The sequence below is a fragment of the Thermobia domestica genome, chromosome 11, assembly GCF_964235325.1.
Source record: "Thermobia domestica chromosome 11, izTheDome1.hap1.1, whole genome shotgun sequence".
In the NCBI taxonomy this organism is placed as follows: Eukaryota; Metazoa; Arthropoda; class Insecta; order Zygentoma; family Lepismatidae; genus Thermobia; species Thermobia domestica.
In genome coordinates this window covers 68,603,565-68,622,907 of record NC_137464.1, presented here as the reverse complement: position 1 = coordinate 68,622,907, position 19,343 = coordinate 68,603,565, and the positions used below count along the sequence as shown (strand labels likewise).

Here is a 19,343-nt window from a genome sequence, read left to right as displayed (position 1 = left end):
GTGACACTATTGCTATTGGGAATTGAAATTAAAATTATCATTTTCTTTGTTTCTATCTTCTGATCGAGGACACTTAACCTATGTTTCTCGCGTATTCCAAGAAGCAATGATACATACAGGAATACTTTGTCAGCTATTTTTTCTTTCCTGCCACTTGTATGAATGTTTGAGAACGTGAAGGTAAAGTTATTTGCTTAGTTACGTATAAACAGTTGTGGTCTGTCTGCGATACTATCTGAGTCGTAAAAGCTGACAGCGTATTTTCTTTGCTCTCAAGTGGTAGCTGTGGTTTCCTTGGACGTCTAAAGGAGATTGTATTCTTGTTTAAATCGATGGTGGAATGCGAACGTTGAAGAAAATCAATTCCTATAATTATTGGCATTGTCTTGTCAGTTACTCTAAAGTAATGAGTAAATGTTGTTTGACCTATTTTAAATTTTATTAATACTATTTGATTCAAGCGAATATTATTTCCTGACAAACCTTTTACTATTGTCTAAAATGGAATTAGACTTCTCCCAAGGGGTATGGCGTCGGCTGGTCAAGGGACACCGTACTCCCTGTATCAATTATCGCATTCTGAGGGCATGATTTCGCTTTAATTGTTAAATGAGACCTACTATTTTCGTCCTCTAATGCAATGTTTTCCCGTCTTTCTGCCAATTGTCCTAACATTAATTGTTCTTTTATTACAGGAATTTCGTAATTTTTGCCAGTTTCTCTTTGGTCTCACTGTTCCGAGTGATGATGACTGTCGGCCCTTGTCAAGGGGCTACCTTATGCGGTTTTTCCGCTTGTAACAAACAGATGCACCATGCCCCATGTCCGTGAACCTGGCCCCAACCACATCGGCACTAATTTTAAAACATGCCAAAAATTGGTACCAAATTAGTGCTGACGACCTGTAATGTTAAAAAAATTTGTGCCGTTACACAGACTTCAAAAAACCAAAAAGATTCTGGGTGAGCCCCACCCACTCAACCGAACCAGACGAAACCTATACCCAAAGTTAGTGTTAAATTAGTGCTGTCGATACCGCATAAAAAGAAAATTAGTGCTATTATCAGAAGGCCAAATTATATTCGAAAATGTTCAATGGCGGCATCATCAAAGAAAACAAAAGATCCCTCATTTTTATGATTAGATATATAGCACTAATCTTTCTATGCAGTATCTTCAGCACTAAATTAGCACTAATTTTTGGCATAGTTTACAAAATTAGTGTTCCATTATTAAAAGTGGGTGGGGCTGTCTTCACGTGAACCTGGCCCCACCCACAGCGGCACTAATATTAAAACATATGACAAAAGTTAGAGCCTAATTAGTGCTGACGACCTATAATGTTAAAAAATTAGTGCTGTTACACAAACGTAGTAGTGAGGTTGTAGTGAGGTCCCCTAGTCCAGTGCGACCTAGGGTAAGGATAGGTGTACTCCTAGTCCAGTGCGACCTCAGGGCGGTGTAGGTGATTTGATCAGTTGGACGACTGTTGCTGGGTCCCTCTGTGGTCCGCCTTTTCTCTGTCATCTTCGGGTCCTTCCGTGAGGTCCGTATTCTTTCGGCGATCCTCGGTACCTTTCATGTCGGCTTATCTTCTGCTCTGCTGTTTACAATCAATAGCACGTGTTGTGTTCACATGTGCTCTTGTCCTGATGTGGGGATCCTTACAATATCCATCGGATTGGCACATGGTTACTGTAGAGAAAGAATCATCGGGCGAGTTGCCGTAATTTCTCGTAACCGCATGTTTCGTTCTTGGGTTAGTTCATACGTTGTATCAATTATTTTTTGTCGTTTAGTGGTGTTTATTTGTGGGGCCGAATTATTAACAGAATTGCTCTCAGTAGTCAAAGTAACACGATATTTGGTATAAACGCGACCTGAGTCTGGTTTGATGATAGACGTGGACAACATTTTGTTGTGCACTCCGCATCAAAAAAGGTTGGGACACCTAACGCCGTGGACCTACGCCACCGAATATACAACTTCTTATCCCATAATCGTATCTCTTAGAGAGACCTCCCATTTCTTCTCCTTTCTTCCTTCCCATACTAAAAATCAGAAAACAACATGAGCGGAATTCTAACTTCAAAATATACATGTATTTGTATCGACAAAATGAAAGAATAAAACGCGAAACAAGATTCATAAGTTGACGTAGGTACAAATTTAAACACAAGAATGAGAAATTTAAACCAATGGACGTCTGTTACATAGAGGTTCAGAAATGAGACAGAGAGAAGGGGAGAGAAGAAGAGAAAGAAAAGGGAGAACAGATAAAAACGTTGAATTTATACGTAGTAAGAAAAAAATCAACGTAGTAAGAAAAGAACCTAACATTATAAAGTTCCGTTTCCAGAAATCCAACAGTAATATAAAAGTAACGTTTCTATTTTATATTTTTCAAGCTTTTCGAATACATAGAGGATGCTTGAAAAATTCATTAAGTCACTTACAAAAAGAGCAGAAAATTAAATACTCAATTCCCAGTGGAGCTATTTTACTGCAATATTTCTATCAAAACAACCTATATTAAAAGTCCAAAGTGTATCTTAATGAAAAGTTACAATTGTTCAAAGGGAAAATTGGATGTTTCTTATAGATATAACAGACCTTACATGTTTCACATTTCAAACGTAACTAAAACACATTGGATTATAGAATAGAAACAAACTTTGTGACAAACGAATATAAATAAAATATTGTTTTGAAATAACAAAAAGCAGACCATTTTCTACTTATCTCCGCAGGTTTATCTGCTCCGAACCTCCAGTATTCATTTCCTTTATTGCGTATATATCGTTGTAATTCGCAGATAGAATGAGCAGGTTAGAGCTGAAACTGGTCGTTCCGTCAATCGGATGATGTGGGTTAGCTTATGGACCACCACTGAATGGAGGATCCAAACAAGTAGTGACCCAGTGATTCAATTGAGACTCGGTAACCCGAAGGATAGAAGAAAGAAATTTTACTCATTTCCATGCGTTTAATCAGTCTTTCAGAAATGACCAGGACTGGAGATGTTATCTTCAAAGCACGAAAAACACGACGCTTATGTATCCCGTTTATTAGATTTTCAAGAATGAAGTAATCCGGCTCTGGCTCGGTTTTAACTCTGGAACACGAACATGCAACTTAAGTGTGTGCGTGTGAGTATGTGTGTGTGTCTGACAGAGAGAGAGAGAGAGAGAGTGAGTGAGTGAGAGAGGAGAGAAAGATACAAAGACGATAGGGAAACGTCAAGAAAGACAAAGAGGGAAAGAGAGACAAACGTAAGTATGGAACCTTCTTATGATTACAGTGTATAATGAAGAACGCGCACTGTTTACTCGGATTCCCGCCAGTGATGCCTTGTAAGTTCTCCGACCGAAGACGAATCTGTTTGCAGCCATTATTTTATGCGAAAAAATGATACTACCTGGCGTGCAGTTGTACCGACAATTTCCAGTTTGAAGTCTAGAAGGATACCAATACTGTACAAATTGCTTCACCGAAAGTTTGTTTAACAAATGTTGTAGTGTTTCTTTCTGAGAACGATAACACTGAAAGTGTATAACACAGATCAATAAAGTGTTTCGAATGTCATGGTAATTCCCTTGTCCTTTCCCAACCAACATTCGTAAATCCTTTCTATCGTCATACAGGTGTTTGCCTCCACATTCTTTAAGATTGCTCGTCTAGTGTGAGAAGTCGATTCTTCAAGATCACTTTGTAAAAAACATCATTGGCGTAAACAAGACTTTAACCTATATTGGATAACTGTACTCTTCGTAATGCAAACACGTTACCCCTACAGTATTATCCCACCTAAAACTATAAGGCAAATATTACCAACTTCAGCCCTGATCTTTGGAACGAAACCAGGTTCTTACGGTAACGTTATTTACACCAAAGTTCACAACGAGATTCGTAAATTCGACGACCTGGATACAAATTCGTTCCCTAATAAACAATGTAACATACAATTCAGGAAAAAATACAGAAGTTACAACATATTGTCTAGTAATTTCGTCGCCCAAGTTCAAAAGTACACCTGTAATAATTATAATAATAGTAATAATAATAAGTGACGACAATACAGTGAACATTATATTATTATTATTATTATTATTATTATTATTATTATTATTATTTTATTATTATACGCGTACTTTTAAACTGTATGGCGAAACTACTGCATAACATGTTATTATTTTTTAATTTTTCCTCGATTGTATATTAATTTGTTTATTAGTGGGCTCAAATTTGGCTCCAGGTCATCGAATTAATGAATTTCGTTTTTTTTTTTTTTTTTTTTGCAAGTAACTTTATAGGGAAAAACTGATTCGTTCCAAACATCAAGGCTGACGTTAATAATATTTGGCTACAGTTTTAGGTGACATGATGGTGCAGGGGTATCATACTTGACTTACGAATAGTACAGCTATCCAACATAGGTTCAAATCCTATTCACGCTAAAGTTGCTTTCTTACAAAGTGATCGTGAAGAATGGATTTCTCGTACTAGACGAGCAATCCTTAAGAATGTGGAAGAAAACACCTATATCATGATAGATACAAGTAGATTCAATATTTATATTCGTCTTTCCCCCCCTCTCTCTGTCTTTCTTGGCATTTTCCTATCTTATCTTTGCATTTTCTCTTCTCTTTCTCCTCCTCTCTTTCTGTCTTTCACACACACACACACACACACACACACTTTGTGTGCATGTTTGTGCTGCACAATTAAGACCGAGCCAGAGTCCCATCGACCCGTTCTGGAAAATCTAGTTAACTGGGAATTTTGGCGTCGTGTTTTTCGTGCTTCAGGGATAACATCTATAGTCCTGATCAACTCTGAAAGAAATGCTGTTTAAATGCAGACATAAGTAAAATCTCTTTTTTCTTATCCGGGTTACAGAGTCTCAATCGAATCACCAGGTCTTTACAGGTTCGAATTCTAGACCCAATGGTAGTCCATAAGTTAACCCACATCACCCGATTGACGCGATGACCAGTTTCAACTCTAACGTGCTCATTCAATCTGTGTGAATTACAATATTATATCCACAATAAATAAAATCGAGACTGGAAGTTCAGAACAGATAACTCTTCGGAGATGAATAGAAAATCGTCCCCTTTTTGCTTATTTAAGAACATCATTTTATTTACATTACTATGACACAAAATTTATTTCATCGTATAATTCTATGTGTTTTATTCAAGTTTGAAATGTGAAACGTGCAAAGTCTGCTACATCCATCACAAACATCCAGTTTTCCATTTGAACATTTGTAACATTTTATTATGACACTATTTGAACTTTTAATATAGTCTGTTTCTAATAGAAATTTCGCTGTAAAACAGCATTGATTCAAATTTTTCATTCTTTCTTTCTGTTTTCTTTTTTACTTGTTCAGTTTGCTTTAGTAGCCTGGAATTTAAGATAATGGAAGGGGAACCCTACGTTACCTACTGGGTTTATTAAGATGTATTTTGGATCGGTACGTTCACTCAACAATACAAAATTTGTAATAGAACCACGCGGAAACAGAGCATGTGTGTTAAACTTTTGACATTATCTTAGATATGTTTCGGAGATCTACAGTTCCCCTGGTAATTAAGTACTTAATTTGACCGCCAAGTTTGTTATTCATTTTGAAAGTGATTTAAAGAATTTTTCAAGCCTCCTCCATATATTCGAATAGCATTGAAGGATATAAAAAAACAAACGTTACTTCTATATTACTGTTGGGTTTCTGGAAACGGAACTTTATAATGTTAGATTCCTTTCTTACTACGTTGAAATTCCATATTTTTCTATTCTCCTTTTTCTTTTTCTTCTTCTCTCCCCTTCTCTCTGTCTCATTTCTGTACCTCTGTGTAACAGACGTACACAAATTTAAACTTTTTATTGTTTGTGTTTAAGTTTCTCCCTACACCAACTTATGAATCTTATTTCGTCTCGGTTTTATTCTTTCATTTTATCGATACTAATACATGAATATTTTGAAATTAGAATTGCCCTCAAGATGTTTCCTGATTTTAGTTCATATATTGCCCTTTAATTAACGATTATTGTGTAAAGTTCAGTCAACTCAGTAAAACAGTGACCTTCGTTTCAGGTTCGTTTGACCACGTATTACGATACGTTTGATATTTGCTTCGGAGTTAGTTTTCTTGGATGTTTTCTTTAAGTAGGGTTAAATATTTAAGCTTTGTTAGTTTGTTTTAAATTCTCGTGTTTATTTTTCAGTTGTTTCATTCGGTGACGATTTAGTGACACTAAACTTTGGCTGGCTTATTTTTTCATAAGATTCCATTACGTAGGCATTAAATTCAAGTGGATTTGTGATTAATAGGTAGAACTATACTGTTGTTAAAAGAGTTTTTGTATTTAATAGGGTTCCAAAAACAGAAATCTATTATGAAGTAAATTTGTTTGAGTTTTGCAATTGGTAGTTTTATGAGGTTTCTGAACTTTAAAACTGTTTGTTATTCAGTCCTAATATAACGATATTTGTCAACTCGAATCAATATTTAATAAATATACTTCTGGAACAGAAACTTGTCTTGTGCACCCGCGGATAAAAGTTATCAGGTGTGACGGGCTTGTATAACCACCCATTCAAGGTTACAGGAAATTGTTGAATATTTAAAAATAAGTTATAGAGTCCTTTTCTAATTATTATCTCAAGTCGATATATACATATCTTTTATAATGTTTGTAACTGGGTAATTGTTTGAAGTTTAGTATACTATCGTTTGCTTAATCATAAATCCTACTGATATTTTTGAACTTTAATTAGTATTTCTTAAGCAGAACGTGGATAATTGGTATTTAGTAAAATAAATGGTATTCTCTCTGGAATTTTCGAGTTGTCAACTATAATTTGAAGATTAACCAAGAAACTCTGTGGTAAATGTTAAATAACGTTTTTGTTTTTCAATGGAATCTATGTGTATCATTTTTCTCTGCTTGACTGTAAACTGGCCGCCTCTGTTGTGCAGTGGTTGCGGTTTGCGCTTTGAGTTTTTTTCGGAGAAATTTAACTTAACATGCAAAGGTTCGGGATTCGTATTGCTGTGGCATGCAGGGGTGTGTTACAAGATGGATCAAATTAATTTTCCAACGCAGCCATGTTGGCCGAACGAATTAATAATACAAATTACAGTTACATTAAGGGCAATGGGGTTCCAACACATTTTGGACCGTTTTTCTTCTTCCACAGGGACATTTTTCTTATTCTACAGGGACCATGCTTGTTTAACATGGGCCATAGAGACTACTTAATGGGACAAATCCAGGGGTCACGAAATTTCACCTACAACAGATCGTGAAACTGCTTAGATGTCAACAAAAGGGAAACCTTCAACGTGTTGAAACATGCTCGTATACCTTCTCCCCTCTATGAGCGGGATGTCAGATACAACAAGAGAAACCGTTAACAATACATTAATCTATTACTACAAGAGGCTTACAGGTGTTTTCTCTTTTACTACTTTTGCGTCGAGATCTACTGACTTCTACTATCTGAACTACTAAAGATAATTAAATGTCATACCGGTCCATCAAAGAGGATCATTGGGTCATCCGTGGAGACGGCCACTAGAAGACCTCTTTTCAAATAAGCTGGTAGGGGATTCTCCCCGAATTTCTTATAGATAAAATGATTACTGGAAGGCGATGTTACTACTCCAACTTTCCCCAGCCAGTATACGTACTGAAGCACAGTAGACTGTAAAAGAGAATTTATATTAATATGCAGATTACAGTACGATTCGATAGTGTAAAATTATAAATGTATCGTATTATGAATAATGGTGATAACATAAATAGTAGATCTTGTATTAGACATTGAAATAAAAACTGTTTAGTGAACATGGGACGAAAAATGCCACCTACTAAAATTATAAGAAGCCCAAAACGAAAGAAAATAAGCTTTAAAGTTTCATATCTCGATAACTATGACACTTGTAATCGGATCAAGGAATTACATAGAAAATAGTATGCGCCACACCTATAAATGTATACATTACAATTCTCAGCTGAAGGCACACTGAATTATATATAGGAAGTTGGGGTACTTAATGATACTTTTAAGTACTAATTAAAATATTAATGAAAATATTCATGTAAATGTAACAAAAGTTATATCATTTGTCTATTATTATTCGAAATTGACTAATATTGCCTTTTCCTTTCATGTAATAACTAATATTATTTTCAGGAGTTGTGCAACCACACATATTAAGATGAACTTCAGGGAAAAGTTTTTAATAATAAAGTGGAATCAATTCGATATTAAAATACAATTTGGTAATGTTTGAAGGATGTATAAAACAATTTGTCGTCTTCAAGCAGAGCCGTAGCTAGATATTTCGGCGCCCGGGGCGAAGTAGAATTCGGAGCCCCGTACACTCACCCTCACTTTTCCATTTCTTTTAACATGTAACAGTAGCAGCTTTTGTTGTTATGTTACGCTGAATTTTTATCAAGCTGTTTGTACAGACCATTACAACAACCAAAAGCGATAATTATGTACCTAGGTATTCGTTTACAAATAAGAGCTGCTTTCAAGAGGCATATTTTCGACTTTCTGTTCACCTTGACGAAACTACCTTTGCTTGTATACAAATCTACTTGAACAGTTATGAAAAGAGCTTGGAGCCGATACTTCTACGTCAGGGAAACCGTATCAGACATGGAGCTGGTGGAGGGTGGCCTTAAAAGGCCCGGGTCTCCTGAGCACAGTAGTAATATCAGAAATCGAGGCCAGGCCCCGAGAGACCCCAGAAATGGGATCCAGAAGTTTTGGACTCGGGTTTCTTCTATTAGACTATTAAACATGGAATACTTGGACTCAGGTGGTGGCGTTGGAAAGATTTCGGTCCCCTTAGCACATTGGTAATGTCAGAAATGGAATCCGGAACCCGAGGTCCCAGAAATGAGGTCCCGAAGATTTTGGCTTGGGTTTTCTATTCGCCTATTAAGCATGAAGTAGTTGAGCGGAGTTGGCAGCATTGGAAAGGTCCTTGTATCTTGAGCAGAGTGGTAATATAGGAAATCGGGTCCGGGCACGGAACCCTTAAGAATGGAGTACTGAAATTTTGGGTATAGGTTCCTTCTATTCGACTAAAACATGAAATTCTTGGTCGCATGTGGTGCTCATGGAAAGGTCTGGGTCCCATTTAGCACATCGATGACGTCAGATGTGGAAACCGAGACCTGAGGCCCAAGAAATAGGCTCCCGAAAAAGTAATGGCATGACTGTTATAATTCACAAATGGCTATATTAACGGTGAAAATACATGCTACATGACTTCATACCCCCCATGTCCAACCCTTCTCCCTAACAGCACAAGATGTGCTAGGCATGTGCCATTTAGGTGTCTCAGCTACTTTTTAGGTACCCATCACTTGACACATATGATATTCATGTGCTAAATAAATATTATCTGTCAGGAAAGTAAATGTACACTTGTTTTTTGAGTCTGGCATTCCTGCGCTCCATCCATGGAGAGTATGAGAATTAAATCAATCAAATGTTTACTCAAGAGCAAGAAGAAAAGTCTAATCTGAAAAAGACATTGCCGAGGGGCACAAGCTGTGAATAGGAATAGTGCATAGTGTAAATAAAGGGCGACATCGAAAGAGAAAGCCAGAAACAGCTGCTAAACGGAGAAAAAGAGTAACAATTCTCGAAGTGGGAACAGAATATACAACAAATATGCTAACAACTAAACGTTTACCAAAGAACGATCTTGGTGTAGTGGTGAAGGCGCTAGATTACTAATCCAAAGAACGGCGGTTGGAGTCTGCTCCAAGTAGTATATATTATTTTTTTGTTTTAAATAATGCATACAGCACATGAAAGGTGGTAAAAGAGAGCGTATTACGCGTTTAATATGTTAAGTGAAAACGAGTTAAAAATTTCGGTGAAATTTATTAGAGAAGTGAGACAATGAAAATGAGGAACCAAGTATATTTAATCAGGTGTCGTATCAGAGGGTGGTGACCAGAAAAATTAGAAATTTTCCCGAATTTTCCTCATGTGAGGTTCAATGATAGGCAAATTTCTTCAGAAATGTGCGTATTGCAGAGAGAGAGAGAGAGATGCTCCCGGAACTGAGAGTGTGGTGGTTCCATTCAAATCAACGAGATGACACATAGACGCTTACATAATAAGAATGCCGAATACAAACAGCCATAAAACAACAAAGTAATAATTGCAAGCGTTATCACCTAAGGTTCCAAAATCCGAACAACATATCACTAATATTCCGGATGCCAAAATATTGTGATTTACACAAGTCCCCCTCTCCCTAAGTGTGTTCTGTGAAAACAATCACAAGTTTTGGCATAAGGGACCATATTGATACTATATTATTCCTTCCAAAGTTATATTGTCCTTCCAAGTTCATACCGTTAATATTTAGCAGCAAACATAGGATTTATAACTTCCTTTAAGCATTTCGGCATGGTTGTTACAATTTTTCTAGTATACTATGGGGAAATTTTGTTCCAAACTGTACGTAATTCTTTTTCCAAACCTTCATTCATCGTAACTCGTATATATTGACCTTACTTTGCAATTCGTTCCATATATTCTCAAAGTTAAAGTCGGTACTGTAGGGTAGGTTTTCGCGCACTTTTGAAGAGTTTTAAAACAATCATTTCCTTACAATATACACTTTGGTTGGGATCAATATATGGAAGTTCTTCTCATTCTCAATTTTTCGTACTTGGGTGAAGATGCGTCCTAAGAACGTTAAGATATATTTCTTTTATCAGAATCTCATCAACAAACACTAATTCTCCAACGTCTGATGACCATACATAACCCAAACCATTACACTTCCCCCTTCGTATTTTACAGTAGGATGGAAGTTCTTGACATATATCTCTGTATTTACTTGTCGAAAAACTATTATTCAACCATCATATCCATGTAGGTTCAATTTACATTTATTGATATACAACACATATTCCCACCAATTTTTGTGCTTAACTTCGAAAGTTCTAGAAAATTTTAGTATCTTGTATTTTTTAATACTTCTCTTGAATAATATATGGTTTCTTTCTAGCTATTGTACTATTATATCCTTCCCGCATTAAATCCACACAGTACAATACACTGACCAGACAAAACATTGTTACCATCAGCTACTGTTTGAACGAAGTCGTTGAGCTGTACTGAATATTCGAAACTGCACATTAAGAGCATGATGTACTGCACAATATTTTACAAACGCAAGCAAACGAACAGAAACGTTAAGAACACAATGAACACCCTCTTTATTACTTGTCCGTAAATATACTTTCCTCTGCTAGAAACAAATGTCGAACGTAGCACATGCTTTCTCATAAATGAATGGCGGTCGGTCAAAACTCAGTTCAGATTATCGTTTCTAGGAGGATCTAGCCTAAATTCGTGTGACACAAATACTTCTTTCTATTTAAAAATATTGTATGGTACCGTATATACTATGCGGAATTCAAGATGGTTGCAATGATGTACATGCGATCATTTAACGCAGTTTCAACATTAGTAACAACCTGTAACGTTTGCTTTTCCTCTGTCCACCCGTTTCTTTTTTACTGTCCTGTCATGATACTTTTTTTATTAGATACATATATCAAACATAGCACACAGTGTCTCATAAACAGATGGGAATGTGTCAAAAATGAGTTCACATTCTCATTTGTGGGAATATTCAAGCCTAAATTGAAGTGTAGAATCATAGCCTTTTCCGTCCGAAGGAAAAAGAAGTACGATCTGCAATATAGCGGAATTCAAGATGACTTCCACGTTGACCACTAAATTACTGCAATTTTTGCAATAATACTAATTGCAACATTTGATTTTATTGCGTCTACCTGTGTCGTTATAACTGTTCTGTCCCAATACATTTGACTAACCATGTATACAGATCCACATGTATATTCTTACAGCAAAATTAAACAAATGTTTTCAACAGAATATTTTTCATACTAATATGTGCTTTTATATTTTGATTTAGGGGCAGAAATGGAATTTTAGAACTAAGAGAACAGCCATTAATAGATAACATCTGATCGGGCCATGTCTCCAGAATACAAGCTCAAAGAGACGCGGGTGAAAGCAAACTTTCATGGAGAACCGACTTAAGCGATAGTGAGTGTTGCAGAACAAACAGCAACCAAACAAAATTAAGATCACCATTCAAGTTTCCTTTTTGTTACTAATAACCATTGATATTCTTCCTTCTATTGGACAAAAACTTCAACTTACTAAGGAGACAATAGGCCCTGTATCCTCGTGCATCACTAATTTTTCCCTCCTGCTTTGGTTTCAGTTTCTTTAGTTGGAGTAGCTTGTAAACTATGGAGCAGAGAAAAGAATTTTACATTTTCACCAAAAACTAATTGGATGAGGCCTCTGTAAGGTGGAACTAGGAAAATCGTTTTTATAAATTAACACTCTGAATTGGCAACATAGTTGATGTTTCAGTGCATCAAAAGGTGTGTTAAGGATTTGTCTACATTATGCAATTCCTGAAAACAATGAAAAAGAAACTTTGAAATTATCATGATAAAACTTTTACTTTCTTATTCGGCAACACTGCTACTATCACGAAACGAGTTATCAGCTGTACAGTGGTGCTGGAAGTGCCCTCCATTTTGATTCAAACACTGGTTCACACTTTCATCATGTTGGCAGCAACTTTACGAAGAGTAGAAGTGTTAATGTTCTCAATGGCACTGCCAATGTTCCTTTCCAAATATTATATACTTAGACAATATGTTGTCGTATATCTCTTGCTTTAAGTAGCCCATAGAAATGAATAGCAGTATTGCCGGGTGGATGTAAGTAAAAGTTTTATCATGATAATTTCAAAGTTTCTTTCTCGTTGTTTTCAGGAATTGTATAATGTAGACAGATCCTTAACACACCTTTTGATGCACTGAAACATCAACAATGTTACCAATTCAGTGTTAATTTATGAAAATAAAGATTTCCCTAGTTCCACCTTACAGATGCCTTATCCTATTAGTTGTCGGTGGAAATGAAAAATCCTTTTTTCTGCTCCATGTATTGCAAGCTACTCCAACTAAACAAACTGCAAATTAACGACAGAACATCCATACGTATGAGTTATGAGCCACTTTACATGTTTTGCAAAAAAATAAATAAATAAATAAATAAATAAATGATTTACACCTTCAGTTAATCTGGCAAGACTGTGGTTGCTAGTGTACTTAAAATTGTTGCTTCCTACTTTAAAATGCATGCATGAACAAAGTTTCATTTTTGTATAACCATTATTTGTGTATCGGTTCAGGTTCAAAAGTTTTACTATCCCAAACTCCGGGTTGCATCGTATATTGAACACCCTGTATAAGATTTGTGATATTTATGAATAGCATAGTTTGGAAGTTTAAAATGAAAAGGTAACGTTCACAACTATTTCAAAGTACTTATTCTTTAAAAAATAAAATAACAATTTTGAGCGCGTATTTTCATATTACCACCTCCAAATATACAGGTATGCTATTAGTAATGGTGGTACACCCTAAACGACTTAGTAGTTAGAATTATTTATATTACAGACACTCAATAACGCCTACGAAATTTCACCTTTAGTTAAAATTAACATATTTTCTTTTACTTACTTACCTCAATTAGTTTTAAACCATGGCAAATGGACTCTCCTAACAAGTACGAACAGCACAGGTGTTTAATATTTCCAGACTCGCCGCTATGCAATCTTAGCGTGAAAGTAGAAAGACCACGACTCCTGAAAATAAGGCAACTTTAAATTACTGAACACATTTAAATAATAGCTATATAAGATTATACATGTTATAAAATACTAACAAGTAAGACAGAATTTTCTACATTAAAAAGGTGTTTACCTTCTTTCGCTCGCGTACTAGCAATTGACGTTTTTGCTCGAGCCGATCACAATTTGGCCGTCATCGATTATTCACGTTTTTCGACATTGTGCATGATGCAAAGTATATGTTTTGGAGTAATTGAGCTGAGCGAAGCGAAGCTCTTATACTCGGGTTAGCCGTTTGGTTGTCCGCGAGACCGTTTGGCCGATCTCAACCAAACTTAGCACGCTGATAGAGTATGTCGTGCTGAGTGACAACATAGGTCGAAATCAAAAATCCGATGTACCATCGAGGAATAATCACCGAAAAACGCTTGCTTCTAGACCGTTTGGCCGATCTCGACCAAACTTAGCACGCTGATAGAGTATGTCGTGCTGAGTGAGAACATAGGTCGAAATCAAAAATCCGATGTACCATCGAGGAATAATCACCGAAAAACGCTTGCTCCTAGAACGTTTGGCCGATCTCAACCAAACTTAGCACGCTGATAGAGTATGTGTAGATGTTGAAAAAGTCAGAATAAACTGATTACGTAGTTTAAGCTCGCTCAGCTCATTTCATTGCAATTGGGTATATCCATTGCATTCCTAGTTATGTTTAGTAAATTAAAACAAATCATTAAATTACCAAATTATAAAAATACATATACATTAAATTACAACACTGCAAAACATGAATGAATACACAGTGAACAAAATACGAAAGAACAGAATATAACCTAATCAACATCCATGTCACTGTCCTCCTTGTGAGATTGCTGGCATTTATTGCAAGTACAGAAGTACTATGATTGAGTGATTTTTGCACACGTTTTCCCCCAAACTGTAAATTCAAGACGGGTTCTAAGCTAATCATCATACATATCACTGTCCTCGTTCTGATATTGCTAACATGTATTGCAAGTAATTGTAATAAACCAGTCAAATTAGGATTTTGGTTTCCAAAAATTAGGGGAAGCTGGAAATCTTTTGATTCACTTGGGACATCCCAGGGAAAGAAAACTTAATTTGCAACATTTTCTGAGTGGAGCTTCCGACACTATGGCCAAAAACGGCCAAAAATCTGGCTTTTCAAACTTTTTAATCAAATTTTAATTTACATAACTTCTGCTTCCACAGTATGTATCCGAATTTCATGGTTAGTAAGTCACTCTTTTCAGAATAAGGCAAGCTTTCAAAAACAAAATGGAGTCGGTCCATATTACATGTGAAAAAGGGGAAATTGGGGAAATTTGGGATATTTCTCTGCAAAAATTCTCGTTTTTGAAGTTTGGGACCCTCTGGACAGGCCCTGGCTCAAAATATGCAAACCTAAAATAGTCTGAAGCATACGCTTAAATATTAGTAATGATTTTGCCAAATATCACTCCAATATCTTATACAGTAACCGAAAAAAATACTTCCAAATTTTGTCTCAATGTAGTAACTATAACTAACTAATTAACTAACTCTATGGCCTATGGAACCCGGAGGTTCAATGCCGCGTTCACAAAAGCTCTCCACTGACTTCTATCCTTATCCTACAGGATCCAATTTCTACTTTGTATTCTTATCTCTGCGAGATCCATCTTAATATTGTCCTCCCATCTACGCCTAGGTCTTCCTAATGGTCGTTTTCCGATTGGTCTTCCAGTCAAGACTTTGAAAGCGTTCCTACTTTCTTTCATCCTATCTATATGTCCTGCCCACCTAAGCCTCCTAGACTTGATGACCCTAACAATGTTTAGTAAGCCGTATTATTTATGTAGTTCCCCGTTATGAAGTTTCCGTCATTCCCCATTCCTGCTCCTCTTGGGTCCGAATATTCGTCTCAGGATCTTGTTCTCAAATACTTTCAGTCGATGTTCTTCCCTCAGAGTAAGCGACCATGTTTCGAAACCATACAGAACAAGAAGCATGATTATCGTTTTATATATTTTAAGCTTCAAATTTCTCGACAGAATTCGCGTCGACAAGAGATTTTGAACCGAATAATAACACGAATTCCCTGTTTTTAGTCGACATTTAATTTCTTCGTGAATATGATTTTCGTCTGTTAATATTGACACTAGATATTTCAAAGTATCCAGTTTATCAAAAGTATTATTTAATATCTTAACGCATTCATAATTTGCCATATTACGGTCCCGACGCACTTCTATGTATTTAGTTTTCTCTTTCTATTTACTTCTAAACCAATGTCCCTGCAAGCGTTTAATAAGACCTCTCCATTTCTTTCTGTTGTTCTCCTATCATACCTTATTAAATTTACATCATCAGCGTACGCATAACCTGGTAAACACCGTTCAACTCTAGGCCCCGATTGCTACCTTTGATTTTCCTTATAGCGTATTCCAGGACAAAGTTGAATAATAATGGCGACAACCCATCTCGTTGTTTCAGGCCATTATCGACGTGAAAGTTCGTGGCCAAAACTTTTCCTACCCTGACTTTACTTTGGGATTAATTTAAACATGCCTTACTTAATCTAATTAGTTTTTTCGGTATTCCAAATTCTGTAAGAACGATGCACAATGTTTCTCTCTTAACAGAGTCGTAAGCCTTTCTAAAATCAATAAATAATTGATGTACCGGGGTAATGTATTCCCACTTCTTTTCGAATATTTGGCAAATGATAAATATTATTTCGATAGTTGATCGGTTTCGTCTAAATCCGCACTGATAATATCCAATAATTTCATTTGCGAATGGGGTCAATCTTGCTAATACAATGTTGACAGAAGAGAGATGCCTCGGTAATTATTACAGTCAATTTTGTCACCTTTCTTGTGGATTGGAACAATGATTGATTCTTTCCACTCTTTTGGCAATTCTTCCTTGTTCCAGATAAAGAGGATGAGTTTGTGTATCTTGTTCCACAATTTTTCTCCTCCAGCTAAAATTAACTCAGCCGGAATTTCATCTACACCCGGAGATTTGTTTTTCTTTAATTTCTTTATAGCGATTTCTACTTCTGTTCGGATGGGTTCTGGAATATACGGTTCTGCGGTATGTATCTCCCTTTCTCCACGCACATTAATTTTTGGCTGCGTGTTAAGCAAATCGTCAAAGAAATCTTTCCATCTATTTAAAATGCTATCTGTATCAGTGAGAACTGTTCCATCAGCTTTCTTTAATATAAGCAAGAGGTTTGATAGCCTTTTTAAAATTCGTTGATCCCTTTATACATGTCCGAATGTTTTTATTTTTACTGTTATTTTCGAGTTCTTTAATTATAGGTTTCAAAAAATCGCGTTTCTTTGTTCTAAAAGTTTTGGAAGTTTCCCCCCTGATGTGTACGAAATTTTGTGTAGTTATTTCATTCGGATTTTGTAACTAACGTAATTTTGCCTGTTTTGTCTTCTCTGTTTGTTTGGTTTGTTCCTACGTATTTCCGCCTGTCCCATTTCTTTTCTTTTTTCGGGGGGGGGGGGGTGCTTCCTAAGCAAAGAAAAGAACTCAACTGCTAGAATATTTTTCTCCATAATCTTAAGGTTGCATCTGTTAATTAAAGAGTATATGATATGCGTCAGATTTCTGTAACGATTCCTATAATATTATTGAGATTATCATCATTTTGCTCAAATAAGAGTATTGTTGCGTCATACATAATTAATATTCTTTCTTCATAGTTTTGGGGAAGTTGTTATTTATATTATTATATTATTTTAAAACAATTTTAATGTGGATCTTTGTGAATGCCTAATTAGAAACATACCAATTATAAATATGCATGTATTCAGATTTCAGAATGTGTTCACGGCAGTGATTTGTAATACTGATATGTACTACTACTTCATCTACATCGCCTGATATATTGCAGACCGATATATCCTATATGATAAACAAAAATTTAGGAGTGAATCTAACCCTTTATTCTATTCATATAAGAAAAAGGAAGCATCCTCTTGCCCTTCCTAATTTCCCGGGCTAATTATCCCCTCGTTTTGATTTTCTTTATTCAAACATTTCCTTCTTTTAAAGATAACTAAACGATATAATTTTTCCTTTGTTATAATAACTAAAGTCCTGTCATATTGATATCCGCGGAAGTTGGTTCAACTCCTCTTAGTTTTGGTGTTATTACCTGACCAGGATTATTAGTGCGGTTTTTTGTGGATGGCGCTAGTGTTGTGTTTACAACAGTTTCTAGGTAAGCGCGGTGGGACAGGGGAACGGAGAGCGTCACTCTGCAGTGTATCCAACGATTTTCAAAAGTTGCAGTTTACATGTTATAAGTAGCCTAATCTGTTTCGCTTAATAAAGAACTCCATAAATTATATAGTTGTTATTGAATGCAGTAATGGTTATTCCTGCATGCAAATGTATTGTGGATAATGGCATATGCATGGAAATTAACAATTTAAGAACAAGATAGCACATAAGTGAGTTTCTACCGTATATTAAGCATATTGTATAAAAAAATTGATTACGTTTTATTTGATTTCATTATAAACCAGTAGAAACCTGTAAAACTCAGTAATAAGATGTTAATGACTAAAAGATTAATTATGGGTTGGTAGCTTAGATACTTGCGCAATATCTTGTAACTGTAAGTTTAAATCAAGTTAAGGCTCGCGATGCTTGTATTTGTTTAATGTAGGTCTATCGATTGACAACTAAATTATTTTCTTAAGTTGTAGCCAAGAAAGAATTCCGGTACGTTTCCACTCGAGAACTGTGGATGTTCTCTTCATTGGTCTATTGGCTAGCCCATGTGACTTTGTTGTACGTGGTTCTGTGAGAGCCCAACAATTAATTTTACAATCTTTCACTTTCATTAATCATCTGTCTCCTCTAGCATAAAGAGCATAATCATGGGACGTTAAACTAAAGAAATTTCATTTCATTTTTTCGATGAATGTGAACCCTTTGGGAGAAAAGGAAGTGAAGGAGAAATTTTCCTTATTTTTTTAAAGGGCTACGGTATTGGATAGCTTGTTTTTCGGGATTGCCTTGTAAAACCTGATTACAATGCATCTTTCTTTTAGGATTATTATCGTAATCCAGCCTTTTGGTAAATGTGAAATAAAAGTATCGATAAAACATCAGGGTATGGGTAAGGTAAGCAGTGGTGCCCCCCTCATGTTCATTATGCACCCCCCTCAATTGTCTATCTGTAGGTGTTCTTCCATGAAAAAAATCTTTTCGATTAATTTTTACACCCCCTCAAACATATTTATATAGTTTTACCCCCTCAAATATTTCAACGACGCAGTTTGCGTCATAGCCCCCCTTTGTGGGCACCCCTGATGTAAGCATAAATATTATTGGTTCAATACACAATAAATTCACAACTTTTATTTATGAGTATAGAAATTCCCTTTGAACTCTTTCAGACCCTAGGTCTCTTGTGAGAAAGAATTAATTCTACTATCTGTTTTCATACACAATATAATTTTGAAACTTGGGAGCCTAGTGTTGTCTTTGTGTCTGTAATGCATAATCATTTGTCGATTGACTTCAGAAGACTGAGTTTAGCCCGTGAGCATAAGTTGCATATAG

At 35.9% G+C, this 19,343-nt stretch overlaps 1 protein-coding gene across 2 annotated transcripts in view; it reads right to left on the bottom strand.

Moving 5' to 3' along the window:
• LOC145664147 (AMP deaminase 2-like) overlaps positions 1 to 19,343 on the bottom strand; it is a 239,417-nt gene that overhangs the window by 25,429 nt on the left and 194,645 nt on the right. The window contains exons 8-9 of one of the 2 annotated variants that reach the window (XM_081730548.1): positions 13,640 to 13,760; positions 7,544 to 7,717 (exon numbers count right to left, since the gene is read on the bottom strand). In XM_081730548.1, coding sequence (XP_081586674.1) covers positions 7,544 to 7,717; positions 13,640 to 13,760 — 295 coding nt within the window. The remainder of the gene's footprint in view (positions 1 to 7,543; positions 7,718 to 13,639; positions 13,761 to 19,343) is intronic. The other variant, XM_081730549.1, reaches the window with a different exon arrangement.